This window comes from Hylobates moloch, unplaced genomic scaffold (genome assembly GCF_009828535.3).
Source record: "Hylobates moloch isolate HMO894 unplaced genomic scaffold, HMol_V3 SCAFFOLD_2, whole genome shotgun sequence".
In the NCBI taxonomy this organism is placed as follows: domain Eukaryota; kingdom Metazoa; phylum Chordata; class Mammalia; order Primates; family Hylobatidae; genus Hylobates; species Hylobates moloch.
Window position 1 is genome coordinate 123,981,875 of NW_026652277.1, and position 18,539 is coordinate 124,000,413.

At 35.1% G+C, this 18,539-nt stretch overlaps 1 protein-coding gene across 3 annotated transcripts in view; it reads right to left on the minus strand.

Annotated features, from left to right (window-relative positions):
• ATG5 (autophagy related 5) overlaps positions 1 to 18,539 on the minus strand; it is a 141,603-nt gene that overhangs the window by 17,895 nt on the left and 105,169 nt on the right. For all 3 annotated transcript variants that reach the window (XM_032155949.2, XM_032155942.2, XM_032155939.2), the window contains one exon: positions 1,267 to 1,384. In XM_032155949.2, coding sequence (XP_032011840.1) covers positions 1,267 to 1,384 — 118 coding nt within the window. The remainder of the gene's footprint in view (positions 1 to 1,266; positions 1,385 to 18,539) is intronic.

An 18,539-nucleotide genomic window follows, 5' to 3' on the forward strand; every position in this document is an offset into this window, starting at 1 on the left:
CCTTGGCCTCCCAAAGTGCTGGGATTACAGGTGTGAGCCACCACACCTGGCCAACTCTATGCAATTTTTATGTCAATACAGTAATATGCCACTGAAAATTTCCCCTGTAGTTTAGTAACCATTAATAGGGCTGAGATTCAAGAGCACCAGGACATTTTACACACACACACACACACACACACACACACACACACACACACACACAATGTGGTCACTTGGTATTCATGAAGGATTGGTTCAAGGATCCCTGAGGATACCAAAATCCACCCATGCTCAAGTCGCTTATATAGAATGGCATAATATTTGCATATAACCTATGCACATGTGTGCTTTAAATCATTTATCGCTAGATTACTTGTAATATTTAATGCAATGTACTTCTCTATAAATACTTGTGCTGTATTGTTAGGGAACAATAACAAGAAAAAAGTCTGTTTATCTTCAGTACAGATATAATCATCCATTTTCTTTCCCAAATATTTTTTATCTGCTGTGGGCATGATGGGGAGCCCATGGATATGAAGGGTCAATGTGTATGTACTATACACATATGTATATCTCAAGTATTCGTGTGTGTGTGTGTGTGTGTGTCAACAGTGGTCTCTATCAGTTAATGGATTATGGGCACTGTTTTATTGTTTTCTGTATTTTCTTGGTGTTCTTTATGTTGTAATAAAGAAAAACAGAATTCAGAAATTTAAAAATTTGTCCCTTGCCTGCAGGAAAACAGCCTTAACCTAAGTTACAAAATTAGCGCCATGAAACAGGTCAAGTTTTTGAACGAACTTGTAGATTGTCAAAGCCTAAAAGAAAAAGGTTAACTAAAAAAGAAAAAGTAGAAAGTAGTAGAAAATTCAAATAAACTACTTATCCATTATTCAGTATTATCAACTTTCAAATATCAAAAATAAGAAATTTATTTTTACCATTTTTGACTTCTTTAAAGTTAATAAACAAAATGCAAGATTAAAAGTAGTATTTATCAGAACTGGATCCATAAATTAAAAACCAGAGTACCAGAGATATACTAAGAGGGTGATTTAAAAACTGTATTTTATTTTGCCAGAGAGTCGAGTCATCATTTTGTTAGTCAATAATTTACAAAATAATATATTAAATATTAAGTGCTTCTGTTTGAAAAGACTTTTCGCTATAAGATATGAAAATATCTTCCTGAAATAACCTGTTGTTTATAAATGTGGAATGCTTATTTTACTTCAGTAACAGAAAATGAAAGAAATGTTTTAATGTTGCTGATTGTATTACCTTCAGGATCAACAGCAGAAGGACAAACTTCTTTGAGGAGATCTCCTAGTGTGTGCAACTGTCCATCTGCAGCCACAGGACGAAACAGCTTCTGAATGAAAGGTCTTTCAGTCGTTGTCTATTTGAAAAATGAAAAAATAATTCAAGCAATGAAGTCTTTGTTGCTGCCAATTACAAATCTATATATCATAAACTTTATGTTGGCATTAGGTGCCTTTTGATACGGTGTTAGCAGAATTACACAACATCACAGATGTGGTATCACTGTGAAAAATGTTTAACATGATAAATTCAGGTAAATCTAATTCTGAGGAAACAAACAGACAAATCCAAAGTTGGGTGGGACATTCTAAAGATAATTGGCTGGGACCCTTCAAAAACTTAAAGACATTAAAAAGCAAACAACACAAAAAGATACCAACAAAAGCATTTTTTCTCAGTATCTCTAAAAGAGACTAACAAAGCAAATACAAAACATAAACCCTGGCTGAATACTGAATTGAAGAAGGACATTTTTTAGAAATCCAACTATGAAACACAGTTTTGGGATAAACGGGGAAATACAGAATGGACAACTGATAATATTATTGAGTTAATGTCAAATTTCTTAGGTACAATAAGCACAATCCTTATTTTTAAGAAATTCATTGTTCAAGTGTTTAAGAAAGAAGTGCCATAATATCCAAAACTTAATCTTCTTTTTCTTTTTTTGGAGACAGAGTCTCGCTCTGTCACCCCGGCTGGAGTGCAGTGGCGTGATCTCAACTCACTGCAACCTCTGCTTTACAGGTTCAAGTGATTCTCATGGCTCAGCCTCCCAAGTAGCTGGGACTACAGGGAGCAGGGACTACACCATGTCCAGCTAACTTTTTGTATTTTTACTAGAGATGCAGTTTCACCATGTTGCTCAGGCTGGTCTCAAACTCCTGAGCTCGGGCAATCTGCCGGCCTCGGCCTCCCAGAGTGCTAGGATTACAGGCATGAGACAACCGCTCCTGGCCCCAAAACTTAACCATCTAATGGTTGAGAGAGAGAGAGAGAGAAAGAGAGAGACAGAGAATGTGTGTGTGTGCGCGCGTGAAGACAAAGCAAAAATAAAAAAATATTAACTAATGGTGAATCTAGGTAAGAGGGTGTATGATTTTAGTAGTTTCATTATTTCAACTTTTGGATAGGTTTCACAATTTCCAAAATAGCAGATCCAGCCATTTCATCTGACAAAAACTGTTAGTAGCACTATACCATAATTTATTGTTAATAATCTCATTGCTTTACTCTTAAAATTGTTTCATTTACTAAATTTCCTTAGTGATGATGGAGGCTTTATCATGAGAGTACAGAGGCTCTGAAATCAGCCAGTGTCTATGAAGAGCACCACTGTTTGCAAGATCTATGATCTTGCACCCAGTTTCCTCTGTTAATTTGGGACATTCCATATCTCTCGAGTTTGTTGTGGAAATAAATGAGCAACTTTGCCAACCACAGAGTAAATAAACAAATGTTAAAGAGAATAAAAGCATTTTTACCTCCCCTCTCCCTCTTAACTGTTATTTCACTTTAAGATGGTAAATTTTAAGCTTTCTGAGACGAAAAATCATTAAAACTTAACAAGAACAGAGAAATGCTATACATATTTTTTGTTTGCTTGTGTTTTGAGACAAGGTTTCGCTCTGTCACCCAGGCTGAACTGCAGTGGTGCAACCCCCAAGTTGCAATCCTCCACCTAAGCCTCCAGAGTAGCTGGGACTACAGTTGTGAGCCACCATGCTCAGCTAATTTTTTTATTTCTTGTAGAGGGGGGTCTCACTATGTTGCCCAGGCTGCCTCATATTTTATAAGAATATGATTTCAAACACTTAGGCATTAGAGATAAGTTTTTGTTTTTGTCTTTTAATGACAGAGGATACCTCAACATATTCGACACAACTGTTAGAGATTTGGTTTAAAAAGAAATAGACATGGATGTAGCTGGAAACTATCATTCTCAGCAAACTAACACAGGAACAGAAAACCAAACACCTCATGTTCTCACTCATAACTAGGAGCTGAACAATGAGAACACACGGACACAGGCAGGGGAACATCACACACCAAGGCCTGTCAGGGAGTAGGGGGCTAGGGGAGGGATAGCATTAGGAGAAATACCTAATGTAGATGAGGGGCTGATGGGTGCAGCAAACCACCATGGCACATGTATATCTATGTAACAAACCTGCATATTCTGCACATGTATCCCAAAACTTAAAGTATAATACAAAATGAAAAAATAAATAGAAAAAATAAACATGTAAGCATGTGAGCTGCCTTTCCTAATTCTATGCTTATGTATTCACTGAATACATAGTATTTTAAAATAGTACTCCAATAATATATTTGAGTGTTTGTGACAAGTACGAAAATAAATTGTAATTTTTAAAAAATCTTGAAAATATGCACTGAATACGATTCAATTCACTTCACTATTTGAACTCTTTAGGGATTATTTTTAAAAATATGATTGATATCCTTCGATATGTTTTGGCTCTGTGTCCCCAACCAAATCTCATCTCAAATTGTAATCCCCACCCATCTAGGGAGGGACCTGTAATCCCCATGTGTCCAGGGAGGGAGGTGATTGGGTCACAGGGGTGGTTTTCCTCATGTTGTTCTCGTGATACTGAGTGAATTCTCATGAGATTTGATGGTTTTAAAAGTGGCAGTTTTTCCTGCACTCTCATCTCTCTTTCCTGCTGGCTTGTGAAGGTGCCTGCTTCCCTTTCTGCCATGATTTTAAGTTTCCTGAGGCCTCCACAAGCCATACGGAACTGTGAGTCAATTAAACCTTTTGCCTTTATAAATTATCTAGTCTCAGATATTTCTTTAAAGCAGAGTGAAAACGGACTAATACATCCTTCCACTTAAAAAGCCATACTTTCTCATACAAGTTGAAATCAAGAACAATATCATGCATAATCAAGTGATTAACTGTGTAAAGATAATAAGGTTGGGGAGTTCAGAGAAGAAAAGAAATGAATAGGGAACTGTAGTGATAATTTAAAATAGCCATCCCTCACTCAGGGTTTTTGATCTTCAGGTCATGAAGAAGCTTTTAATGCTTTTTAGCAAAGGAAGTAATGTTGGTGAAAGGCTTTTTCTGACGACTAATGGAAAGCAGTGCTGTGTATGGTGACTTGGTTATGAACCAAAATCAGAATGACTGGTGAGAGGCTGACTGAATACAGCAAGCTTATGTGAAGACAACTGGAGCTGGTGCAGTGGCAAAGGAAGAGAGCAGGACTGTACCCACAACTCAAAGAAAAAAGTCAGAAGGTACCTCCCACAGTACGACCTGAAAACAACAAAGTCAAAGGAATCTTTTCAAGAATTTGGAGCTCTCATTCCTATCCTAATTAGTGTATGAAATGTGAGGTGGCTTTGCTATAATGAAATTACCTGGAGTATTTCTAACACAAAGAAATAATAAATGCTTGAGGTGGTGGATATCCTCATTTGATCATTACACACTGCATGCTTATAGCAAAAGATTACATGTACCCCATAAATAATTGCAACTATTATGTATCCATAATAATTAAAACTAAAAAATTAAAAATTACCTGACAAAAATGCTAAACAGGAAAGGCCAACTAGTCTTGGTTACATATTAAAAAACAGAAATTCTTCTCTAACCTCACTATTGGAGAAATATCCTGTTGTTTTTATATATCTCTCTTTTTTTCCACCCTTTCCCAAATCTGAGCAAGTATTATAAAGGTATAACCTTCAACAATCTTTTATGATGAGGTATTTGCCTACTGGGGAGAAAGCCCCAGTGCTATTACATAGTGTAGCTAAACGCTGTAGAATGGTAACCAAGAAAACGCTCAGCAAAGTGTTGTTTTTCATTTAATGAAAATCTTATTTTAAAAGACAAAAACTCAATATATCCCAACCAAAAATCTGATGAACATTTTCTGTTTAATATTTATTATACAGTGCCTTTAAAAACGTAATATTCTTATTCTTAAAAATTTAGTGTGCTAGCAAATAGCAATTAAGTACCTAAGTCAATCAGGACTACAAAAAAATACTCAATTTGGGGAGGTAGTTACTTCTATCATCTGAATGCGTCCCTCCAAAATTCATGCTGAAACCTATTCCTCATCATGGCAGTATTAAGAGGTGAAGCCTTTGAGAGGTAATTAGGTCATGAGGGCAGAGTCCTCAAGAATGGGATCAATGCTCTTATAAAAGAGGCCCCAGGGAGCTTGTAAGGCTTTTGCCCCTTGTGCCATGCTGGGGGGGTGGGGGTGAGGGCGGGGGCGCAGCAACCAGTGCTAACTCTGAAGCAGAGAGCAGCCCTCACCAGACACCGAATCTGCTGAAGGCTTGATCTCCGACTTCCCAGCCTCCAAAACTGTGAGAAATAATTTTCTGTTGTTTATAAATTACCCAGTCTAGGCCAGGCGTGGTGGACCACCTGAGGTCAGTAGTTCAAGACCAGCCTGGCCAATATGGTGAAACCCCATCTCTACTAAAAATACAGAAAATTAGCTGGGCATAGTTGTGGGCGCCTGTAATCCCAGCTACTCATGAGGCTGAGGCAGGAGAATCACTTGAACTCAGAAGGCAGAGGTTGCAGTGAGTCAAGATCATGCCATTGAACTCCAGCCTGGGCAACAAGAGGGAAACTGTCTCAAAAAAAAAAAAAAAAAAAAAAATTACCCACTCTAACATATTTTGTTATAGCAGCCCAAATGGACTAAGACAATTACCCTTAAAACAAAAGCTCCCATAGAGACATCACGCATTCAAGTACAGAGGTTCATAAGGGCAGTGGGAATGGAGGACATATTCCCGCAAACTTTTCAACAGTTCTCATTAGCCCTATGTTAGAGCTCTGCAAAGAAGACTAAATTATACTGAGAAATTTAAATCTCCACAAATAGGAATGCTGTAAACGTTGATTTAGTATATATAAAATTAGACAAGACTAACAATATCCAATGCAATCTAAATCTTAGGTTGACAGACAAGAAAGCCACTGCAAACAGGAATATACCACAATACCTGATCTTGCCACATATTCGTAAATATGCAAAGTATTTCAATAACTTCCAAGAAACAGTATTACTCTCATGAGAAATAACATGTAAGTCACCTTTGAAACGTCCTTGTTACTTTTTCAAATGTATGTTAGTCATTTCTTAACACCAAATGAAATGAAAAACTGAGGTAGTAATGGCTGGCTGCTCCCATCTCTCCTCTACTCATGCGCCTTCACCAATACAGCAATCACTTTTTTCTCATATGGGAAATTTACGGTGTTGATATAGCTCAGAGATATATTGAAGAAAAGCAGAAAAACGAAAAAGCAAACCTTATGTATTTTCTTAAATAGTTCAACTGTAAAACTTAGAGTTCTTATAATGTGTGTTATAGCTACATTGTAAATGGTGGCTCATGCCTGTAATCTCAGAACTTCAGGAGACCGAGGTGGGAGGAGAGCTTGAGCCCATGAGTTTGAGACTCAACCTGGGCAACACAGAGAGACCTCACCTCTTAAAAAAAAAAAAAAAAAAAGAAATTAAATGCAAAGAAAAAGTCTCTATTTCAAATATAGCCAGTAGAGCCAATAGGTTAACCAATATTAACATTAACATTGATAAAACAAGAAATGATGATTTACTATAAGCTGAAAATCAGACAATGTATGGACTTTAAGAGTAACAGGCACGATCATCACAAACTTAAATCGGGTTTGAGTCCTATGAGTTATATACAGTTACATGCTGCAACAAAACATGCCAGGCTGTTGTTAAAGAGTATTAGATTTGGCTGGGGGTGGTGGCTCATGCCTGTAATTGCAGCACTTTGGGAGGCCGAGGCGGGAGGATCATGAGGTCAGGAGTCCGAGACCAGCCTGGCCAATATAGTGAAACCTGGTCTCTACTAAAAATACAAAAATTAGTCGGGCATGGTGGCATGCGCCTGTAATCCCAGCTACTCAGGAGGCTGAGGCAGGAGAATCGCTTGAACCCAGGGGGCAGAGGTTGCAGTGAGCCGAAATCACGCCACTGCACTCTAGCCTGGGCAACAGAGTGAGACCCTGTCTCAAAAAAAAAAAAAGAGTATTAGATTCAAGTCTTGTTTCTGTTATTTATTATGGGACCATGGGCACAATTACCTATCTTTCCTGTACCTCAGTTTTTTCAACTGCAAAACAGGAATATATACATATGTGTATATATACATATGTGTTTACAGATATGCATATACATATACACATGTGTTTACAGATATGTATATACGTATGTGTTTACAGATATATATATGTATAAATGGAGATAATACCTACATTATAGAGTTTTTGAGATAATAAAATGAACAACACAATTCTGACACATAACAATTTATAACTTAAAACATACTACCACCAGGGCCACTAGTTTTAGAACACTGTAATGCATAGTCTAATTTAATACTATCCAAACTGTGTTGACTCAAGGTTTTATTTCCTTTTAGTTTCATTCATTTACTCTTCACTTGTTTGCAAGCTAAAAAGTCCAGAATCACGAAATTCAGAAGTTTATGTTTTAATGTTTTTCTATATGGCAAGGGAAAAAAAAGGGCAAAGTTGTTTTAACACTACTTTCAAAATCAGCCTAGAACTGAACACTAAAGGCATGACCCATAAAAGGGAATACTGATAAATAGACTAATCAAAATTCAACAACAACAACAACAGCAAAGCTTTTGCTCTGCAAAAGATCCTGTGAAGAGAATGAAAACATAAGCCACGGGCTGGGAGAAAATATTTTCAAACCATATTTCCGAGAAAGGTCTGTGTCTATAACATATAAGAACTCCCAAAATGCAACAGTTTTTAAAAAAAGCAAATAATCCAATTAGAAAATGGGCAAAAGACATGAACAGACATTTTACCAAAGAGAATATATAGGTGGCAAATAAGCATATGAAAACATATCTCACACATCATTAGCCACTAAAGAAATGCAAATTAAAACCACAATGTGATATCACTACACACCTACCAAAATATCCAGAATAAAAATTAGTGGTAACACCAAATGCTGGTGAGCATGTGGAAAAATAGTCCTTCACACATTGATGGTACAAATGTAAAATAGTACAGTACCTCAGGAAAGGAGTATGGCAGTTTCTTACAAAACTAAACATGCGCTTACCATATGACCAAGTACTTATACTCTTGAATATTCCCAGAGAAATAAAAATGTCTTCTCTAAAAAACTTATACATGAACGTTCATAGCTGTTTTATTCGTAAGAGTCAAAAACAGTAAGCAATCCCAGGGCTGCCCATTAAAACAGGTGAATGCTTATAAACTGACTGTAATAGGTCTGTCCCATGGAATACTACTCAGCAATAAAAAGGAACAAACTACTGATATATGCAACAACTTGGATAGACCTCAAGGGAATTACGTTATGTGAAAAAAGTCAATCTCAAAAGGTTACACACTGCATGACTCCACTGATATAACATTAGTGAAATGACAAAAATCTTAGAAATGGAAAACAAATTAGTAGTTGTCAGAGGTTAGGGAAGAAATGAAGTAAGGTAGGTGGCTGTGGCTATAAAAGGGTAGCCTAAGAGATCCTTGTGTTGAAACAGGACTATATTTTGAATATAGGGTGAATTTACATATGTGATAAAGATTGCATAGAACTAAATACACACACACAGTATATGTAAAACTAAGGAAATCTGAGTAAGGTTTGTGGATTATATTAATACAATTTCCTGGTTGTGATACTGTACTATAATTATGCAAGATGTTAGAATTGGGGGAAACTAGATGAAGGGTATGTAGATCTTTCTGTATTATTTCTTACAATTGCATGTGAATCTGTAATTATCTCAAAATAAAAAATCTTTTCAAAATTTCAAAACAACTATTCTAGAGGTTTGTTAATCAAAGTGTGTTCTAAGGACCTGTAGCATTTGGTTATCACCTGGATCTTATTAAAATGCAGATTCTCAGGCCACATATTGGAATTCCTGAACTGGAATCCGCATTTTAACAAGACTTCCAAGTGATTCATGTTTCAAGTTTGAGAAGCACTGGTCTACAACACTGACTTTTAACCTTTCAACCTACTCTAACACATTTGAAGGCCGTAACAAAATTCACATCAATAACAGTTGCTCGGTTGGACAGTGACTCTCAACACAAATGAGTGAGGAAAGGTGGGGACTCAAGACTCAGGTAGCAGGAAAAGCCCCTTAGGTGATTCTGATGAAATGTTTTCTCTATCCTGGCTGAAAAACCCAGAACGCAGTCAATTAAGGCTCAAAACAAAAGTAATGTTTATAATACTGGAGATCTTTAAAAGGCAGATAATATGTACTATAACAGAGCAAAAGTAATTATTACAATGTATAAATCTTATAAGAAACACATCAGAATTAAAATCAAGTACATAATGAAAATCCTTTAAAAAGTATGAAAATGAATGTAGTCTAAATAGCTACTAATAATGGCAGTTATATGAGAAATGCTCTAGAGTCTTTTACTCTTCATACTTCCTAGTCACAAACATCTATTTCCAAAACTGACCCTTCGTATTTCAAATAATTTATGGCCTGGTACAGTAATAAGAGCATGATATTTAAAGCCAGTCAGTAGACACATATTCTAGCTCTGGATGGCACTTGATGACGGTGGATTCAGCTTATGGTTCCAATCCCAGCTCTGTCAATTAGTACCTGTATGACCCTAGGCAAATACTTAAACCTTCTTGTGTTACTTGTGTGTCAATTGTTACATCTGTAAAATCAGGATATTAACCGTATATATCTCAAAGATTTTTTTGTGAAGGTTATACAATTAATTCATATAAAGCATTTAGAACAATGTCTAGCACATAGTGAATTCTCAATGAGTATTGTAATTGTTCTTTTTAAATGTGACTTGACTCTCAACTCTACTGAATTCTAATATGTATTCTGTATTGAGTTGTCAAAAAAATAAGGATTATAATAACATATACTATTCTTGTAGTCAACCCCGTTACTATGTTATTACTAGTGTTAGTTTTGTTGTTTTGGTCATACATATTGTATTTAATACATTAAGAATTATTAGAAATGTTGGTTTATTAAAAATGACCATTTTTATACCTAGATGACCATATATACCTAGAAGGGTATATATCTGGCTCACTGACTATGGAGTCAACGTCCATAAAGAGGAGGAAGAACACCCTCAGAGTAAAAGGAGATTCTATTCACTGAAACAAAGTGATAAAAAGCTATGAAAGAGAAAAACATAAAATAACCAAAGGGGTGAAACTTAACAGATGCCCACTAGATGCACAATGCACTGGGTTGTAAAACTTAAAATGGCCTTAATCAAAAGGCAAGCAGGGATGGAGGTGCTGGGGGAGTCTCCTACAGACACAGCAGGCAGAACGTAACAATGACAAGGGGCTCAAATTTATTTAAAAAGAGATTGGACAGGCCGGGCGTGGTGGCTCATGCCTGTAATCCCAGCATTTTGGGAGGCTGAGGCGGGTGGATCATGAGGTCGGGAGTTCGAGACCAGCCTGACCAACATGGCGAAACCTCATCTCTACTAAAAATAAAAAAAATTAGCCGGGCGTGGTGGCGTGCACCTGCAGTCCCAGCTACTCAGGAGGCTGAGGCAGGAGAATCACTTGAACCTGGGAGGCAAAGGTTGCAGTGAGCTGAGATCATGTCACTGCACTCCAGCCTGGGCAACAGAGTGAGACTGCTCAGGATCTCCCAAAGACCCAAATCCCTGTAAACTGAATGCATAATATCATTTGCTCCAGTGAGGCTTAGATGGACATTCTAGTCTTCTTGGTTGAGCCGAAGAAACAAATATTATATTGATAATTTATGTATGTTGTATTTTTCAAGGTATAGCAACAAGTTTTTATTCATCAGCTACTTTGTGTGTGCTTTGTTTTTAAGTCTTTTGAAATAGGATGGTGATTTACTACATTTATAAGTAAAATTTATTTGATTTACAAGGGTTGCTTAAGTATATCACAGGATTTCACTTGTTATATTTGCAGGTGCTTAAAAACTCAGCTATACTAAACTATAACTGGAATTAGTGAAGTTCATTTATTGAGCAAGAATATAATTAGATTTGCCTAACTATATAAGTAGTACTATGTGTTAAGAATTAAATCTAGAAAAGGGATGGACTCTGGAAATAAGAAGCGAAAAAGACTGCTCTCATTTTTGTACAACAATTACTAAATTTATAAAAGTAGCATTAATTGAACTGAAAAGGCATTTTAGAAAAACTAGATTTTACAATTTATAACTCTAATAAAACACAACTAACTATAAGTGTGCCTGTTCATGCCCAAAAGCTACCTTCCAAAATTAAAAACCCTATTGGATGGCCAGGTGCAGCGGCTCATGCCTGTAATTCCAGCACTTTGGGAGGCCGAGACGGGTGGATCACCTGAGGCCAGGAGTTCAAGACCAGCCTGGCCAATATGGTGAAACCCTGTCTCTAATAAAAACACAAAAATTAGCCGGGCGCTGTGGCGGATGCCTGTAATCCCAGCTACTCGGGAGGCTGAGGCAGGAGAATCGCTTGATCCTGGGAGGCGGAGGTTGCAGTGAGCCGAGATGTTGCCACTGCACTCCAGCCTGGGCAAGAGCCCAGAGCGAGACTCCGTATATTAAACAAAACAAAAGAAAAAAACCCCCAAAAAACCCTATTGGCAATTACTAGGGCCATCAAATCAGTGTATTTTCACTTGACACACAATTTTGAAATAATGAACCGAACTTACTATTTTTGAAAATATTACATAATGAATATTAGTGAAGCTTCATTGCTGAAATGGTGACAAAGATGAATAGCAATAAAACTTTTCTTATAGATCTTTAGCAAAAACAAAAAAAACCCCAAGCATACTACCGTACATTACTTTAGAGAATAAAGTAGCTGCTATTTGAGTAATAGTGGTAATAGGCACTACAATGATATAAACAAATTACAACAAAGAATATTGTTTTTATTTCCTGCCTATGTTTTTAAAAAGCTTTGGTTTTACCTATGTTTAACAAATAGGTACAACAACAACGACTACTACTACTAACATATAAGTAGCTTGGATAGAATTATCTTAATAGTAGTACCCAAGTGCAGGATCTCTAAGTAATGATCTGAAGGCAGAAATAAATTTTATCTGAAATCTTCATTCATTACATATTTACTATGCATTTACCAGGGTATCACTATGCTAATGGATACAAAGATAAATAACATGCAAACGAATAACTGTAATACAGTGTTATAACAGAAATATGTACAAAGCACTATGAAAAAAATTATAAAGCTTTAGCACAAATTTTAACTCTGGACTTACTGGCATTTAGAACAAAACCAAAACAATCTTAATTGGTTAATTTCATTTTCTAAGAGTTGGAAGCTATACCAGTAGGTACAAAGTAAAATATGCTAATTGTGGTAGAAAGTTAAATATTACAACAGTAGAGAATTTCAAAAGAAGATAAAAATAAAGGAGGGAATACAGAAGGTCTTCAAGCTTCCAGCTTGAAATACATATATATATTTTTTTAAATAGAGAAAGAGATAAAGTCATTTGAGTATTCAGAGGGCAGACTGAATATAACAGTACTTCTGAGAAATCAGTGGGTAAGGAGAGAAAAGTGGACTAAAGGCCATAGCATATAGAGCTTGGAATGTCAAATGTAGTGGAAATAACAAAGGTTTGGTTGGAATCCCAACTCCCAACAACGTACTGTGTATCTAGAGCAAATTACATCAACCTTTGGGAGTCTTGTTTCTGAATCTGAAAAATGAGGAAAACTTATCTTTAAACAATTGATGTGATAATTAAATAAGATGATATATATGAAATATCTAATGTAACAAGTGCTTAACAATGACTAGTTCTTTTCATTCCTCTCTTGAACCACTGTGAAACGTAGAACCAAGAAAGGTAACAGTATTTAGTTGTTACAGAACCTATTAAGAGAGAATAAAAAATAACTGGTATTCTAACTTCAGTTTCCTTTGAAGTCTTGTTAATGAGAATAAATATTATGTGGCACAAAGAAAAAGAAAATGGGTTTACACAGGATATGCTGCCAGACTTTACCAACAATGACACATGATACCTGCTTTAACTGTCCCATGCGTATTTGGCTTAAGATATATTCATGCATATCAAATTTTGCATCACATGGTTTTCAAAAGAAGATTCATTAAAATTAGCTTAAGAATATACACAAATACCTCATTAAATAAAAAGAACAGACCATTTCCAAATGAATGCTTTTAGAACTTTACAGTAAACAGTCTTTTGGTGGTAGAAAGAGGGGGAACAGAGAGGGGAGTGGGTAGGAGTCTGTGGCACTTATTAGACTACTTTTATCCTTTATGTAGAGAAATAGGAGAGTTGAAAATAAGCACTTTCTGTACTTATGCTATGAGAGTCTGAAGCCCACTTTTAATGTTCTTGACAACACTAAAAAATAATAATTAACATTTGAAAAGCTGTCATTATTACAGTCAGGGACATTTAATCTCCAAAGGAGAAGTTTCTTAATTGAGACTATGATTAAATAAAAGCATCCATCAGAATTATATCCACAATCTGGTTTGAAGTTTATGTTTTGTCTTATTTAAATTGTTATACTTATTATAATTCTGTCTAGACAGTGCCAAATGTACTTTGTCATATAAACACTTGAGGCAAATTTTCTTCAAATAAGGGAACACTTTGTTTCCTCTTCATATCCTTTGACTGAACAACGTGTGGTACGGAGAAGTACTACTTCCCTTTCTCGGGATCGAGATCAATTTGATGCTTGTTAGAAGCCCATTTACAGAAAAAATTGCGTTGCTTTTAAATTTTTATATGAACTTATCAGTAGAGTAAGCAAAAAAGAAGCTTCATATAAAAGTGCTAGGATCGATATTTTTAGTAATAATTAGGTAAATTCTCTAAAATTTTCTCCCAAAAGATTTGAAAAATCATACCAAGGGAAGTATAGTTTAAATTTCATTATATATAATAGCTTTAAAATATCTTTGCTAATTTTACCCAAAGCCACACTAAAAAGACTAATACAAGAAGAATGTAATTAATAAACTATTTTCCTCTGAAGAATCAAAGGGCACTTCTGCATATGAACATGTTTTATCCTTTCAGTGTACTTACATAAAATAATTAAGAAACACTTTTAATTAGCATAAACAAAGAAATCAAAAATAGCAAGAAGAAATGTCTGAGTAAAAGCAGCTGTGCTGACCTCAAAAGTGAAATTCTGTTCTCTTGACGCCCAGTTAAGTGTCTAACCCAGGGAAAAGTGATTCTAAACCTGGGCTAGGAGCTAGTGGAGCTCTACAAAGAGCCTCACCTACCCTCACCCCTCAAGGCATGGCCTATGGGTTTTGTGGTGAATGCTAAAGTTTATAACATGGGAATATTTATTATTTTGTTTCTAACACAAATAATTTTTAGAAACTTATTCTACTAAACATCAAAAGGAAATTTCATAAAAATTCTTGTGAAATTTTTAGAAGTAGCAAACAAAGGCAAGTGATAAATATTTTACAGATTTCACCACTTACGTAATCTGATCAACAAATTTTAAAAACATAGCACTTGAATACTATTAAAAATATACTAAAAAGGTAATATAGTAAAACTATAAAATTCTTAGAAGAAAATATAAGAGGAAACCTTCGTGACTTTGAATTAGGAAATGGTTTCTTATATACGGCAACCTAGAAACACAGGCAACCAAAGAAAAAATGGACAAACTGGATTTCATCAAAGTTAAAAACTTTTGTTCTTCAAATGACATCATCAAGAAAATAAATCCCACAGAATGGGACAAAATATTTGCAAACCATATCTGATAAGAGACCAGTATTCAGAATACGTAAAGAATTTATAAAACTTATAAATAAAAAGATAAAGAAGTCAATTTTAAAATGAGCAAAGGATTTGAAGACATTTCTCCTAAGAAACACGAACGGCTAAATGCATGAAAAGATGTTTAGCATCACTGTTATTAGGAAAGAGCAAAAACCAAAATGATATACCCCTTCATACCCACTAAGATTGCTGTAATTAAAACTATAGAAAATAGGCGTTGACAAGGATGTGGACAAACTGGAACCCTCATACACTGATGATAGAAATGTAAAATGGTGCAGATGCTTTGGAAAACAGTCTGACAATACCCCAAAGGTTTAAACATGGAATTACCATGCAACCCAGCAATTCTACTCCTAAGTATCTACCCAAGAGAAATGAAAATATATGTTCACCAAAACATTTGTAGGTAAATATTAACTGCAGCTTTTATTCATAGTAGCCAAGAAGTGGAGATAATCCACGTGTCTACCAATTGGTGAATTGATAAACAAAATGTGGTATCTTCATACAATTATTACTGGGCCATAAAAAGAATGTTGTATTGATACATGCTACAAAATGAATGAACCTTAAAAACAATATGTAAGCAAAAGAAGCCAGACACAAAAGGCCATATATTATATGATGCTAATTACGTAAAATGTCCAGAAGGGAGAAATAAATTAGTAGTTGCCAAGGGCTGGAGGGAGGGGGAATGATATAAGTGACTGCCAACGGGCATGGGGTTTCTTTTCAGGGTGATGAAAATGTTCAGAAATTTTATCACAGGAATGGTTGCACAACTCTGTGTAACTTAGAATTCAGTGATTCCTAAAACCAATGAAGAGCATGCTTTAAAAGGTGACCTTTGCTGAGCATAATGGCTATAGTCCTAGCTACTTGGGAAGCTGAGGCAAGAGGATCACTTGAGCCAGGAGTTCCAGGCTGTACTGCACTATGATCATACCTGTAAATAGCCACCATACACACCAGCCTGGGCAACACAGACCATGTCTCTAAATAAATAAATAAAAGGGTGACCTCTGTAGTATTGAGATTATACTTCAAATAAGCTGTTATTTAAAAAAAAAATAAAAAAGTTATCATATGGGTGGCAGAAGAAATCATTCTGGGATGATGGCTAACTTCATCAGTATTTGATTTATACCTATGCATCACACCTTATGTTTGTTTTATGCATTTTGTGGGTTTTAAAAATATATATATATTTCATAAAAACAAATTTTAAAAAAATTAAAGAGTCAAGAACCCCAAAACAACAAAGATCAGAGATACATTTCTACCTTATCAATTCAGAAAAATTACAAGTTTTTTTCTTAAAAACTGTATAGCATCATGGTGATTTTAAGTTACCTGTAGGAATTTAAATAACTTTGTCTTAATAGTTCACCAAAACTCATTTAATATTCATGTTCTGATACTGAAAATGAAGCTGACAAGTTTTGAAATTACAATATGCTAGTTTAAAAAGGTTTACTAAAATACATAATTTCATTATAAGGAGTAATATGAAATAAAAGTATCAAATACGGGACCATTAAAAATGTCCTTGCTAATAAACTGCTACCCACATTGTGGACTCACTGTGTCCACTGTTTGCGAGCTTTTCCAGAACGCTCGCCACTAGTTAGGGTAGCCAAGAACTTCTCATCTTCACTTTCTTCCTCACTAGCTTGGAACCTCTGGATTCCCACCCACATTGCTATGACCTGAATGGGGAAGAGAAACGCCACAGTAAGAGGGAACTCTTCCTTTTATAGATTTCTGAATTAGAATCTGGCATTACAAAAGAACAATGTTATAATCCAGGTTAGAGTTTATAGTTCTATTTCACTATTACTTATATGGCCTGTCCTAGGAACTTAACTATTATTTACAATGTAAGTACCTATTTCCACAAAAAAATTCAAAATTTTGGAATATAATATCTGAAGAGAGAATGGTCTATTGAATCCAAAGTAGGCTGATATATCCCAACAGTATTTTAGATTGAGATAATAATAATACCACCCATTCATCAAGTCAAATTATATGCTTATTTTCCATAATGGAAGTTTTAAAATAGTATAAACATTTTAATATATAGCAGGCTTAAGTGGTGATTATTAAACAGGGTTCTAAGAAAATAGTATATGTCAAATATTAATGTGCTTCTTGTATAATTTAGGTGACAATTTATCCATCTGAGAAATGCAAAAGAGACTTTGGTAAGGGTTGAATAAGGAGCATTCTGTTTCAAAGAATTCACTAGCAAAAGAGGGCATACTGTAGTTAAAAGCTATAATCACTGTACTTATTTTAAATCCCTCTTCAGAACCAGGTCTTAAAAGATGATAAACATGGCCTCATGAATAACTATCAACCAAACTATAGAAAAGACTGCGAGAGTGTGGTGTTCTAACTTAAAATACGGTGTTTTATTCAAATAATTTTATTTAAGGCTCCAAAAGCAGCAGCCTCATTCCCCAGAAATCATAGTTAAATGAAATCTTCCTTACTAAAGAAAAAATGAATCACAATATTTAATGTGAACATTTTAAAAACACTCTAAAGCAACAAAACTATTCAATTGCATGTGACATGGCTTAGAAAGGCATGTAGGTAAAAAGGATTAAAAACTCTAAAATAATGTGTTAGGCGAAAAGTAAATTTATTAGTTCTACTCCATTAAGCATTCCTCAAGCAGTGTGAAAATCAGAGTTCAAGTTACACTTTGATGTGTAGATCCTTTTGAAAGCCACTCTACCCCGTTTTATATGAAGCATCTGCAGCTAAAATGAACACCTAGTGAAGAGTATGAATGCTGCAATACATAAGCAGATGTCAGAATTGTCCCAAGCTGATTCTAAGTTACTTTAAACATGTACGCAGAGTCAGAATATGACTTACTTTTTAGAAGTAACAGATAATTACCTTCGGCATAATGAAAAAAACTTTAAATGTAAGTTAATACAGGTATTTTCCCTTTAGCAAAGCTTTGCTTTTAAAAGAAAACTTCAAAACTTAAATTAAAATAGGAAATGTTCTACTACGTAGTAAAAATACTTTTTAGATTACTGAAGCAAAGAAAAGGAAGGATTCTATGAGGGAGGAAAAGTGGGAGAAAAATGTAAAGAAAAAAAAGGAAGGGAAAGAAAAAAGGAGGAAAGACCACCACAAGGACAGAAAGGCCTACTGAAATATATTATTTCTTTCAAATTTTAAACGAGCAGAATAAATTCTTTTGTTTTATAACTATGAAATAATCTATGTTCCTCTTATCTATGCTTGGAAAATTTAGACAATGTTCAGAATAAGTACTATATTGGATTTGCGGGTCTTCAGCTTTGAAAACAAGCTGTTTCT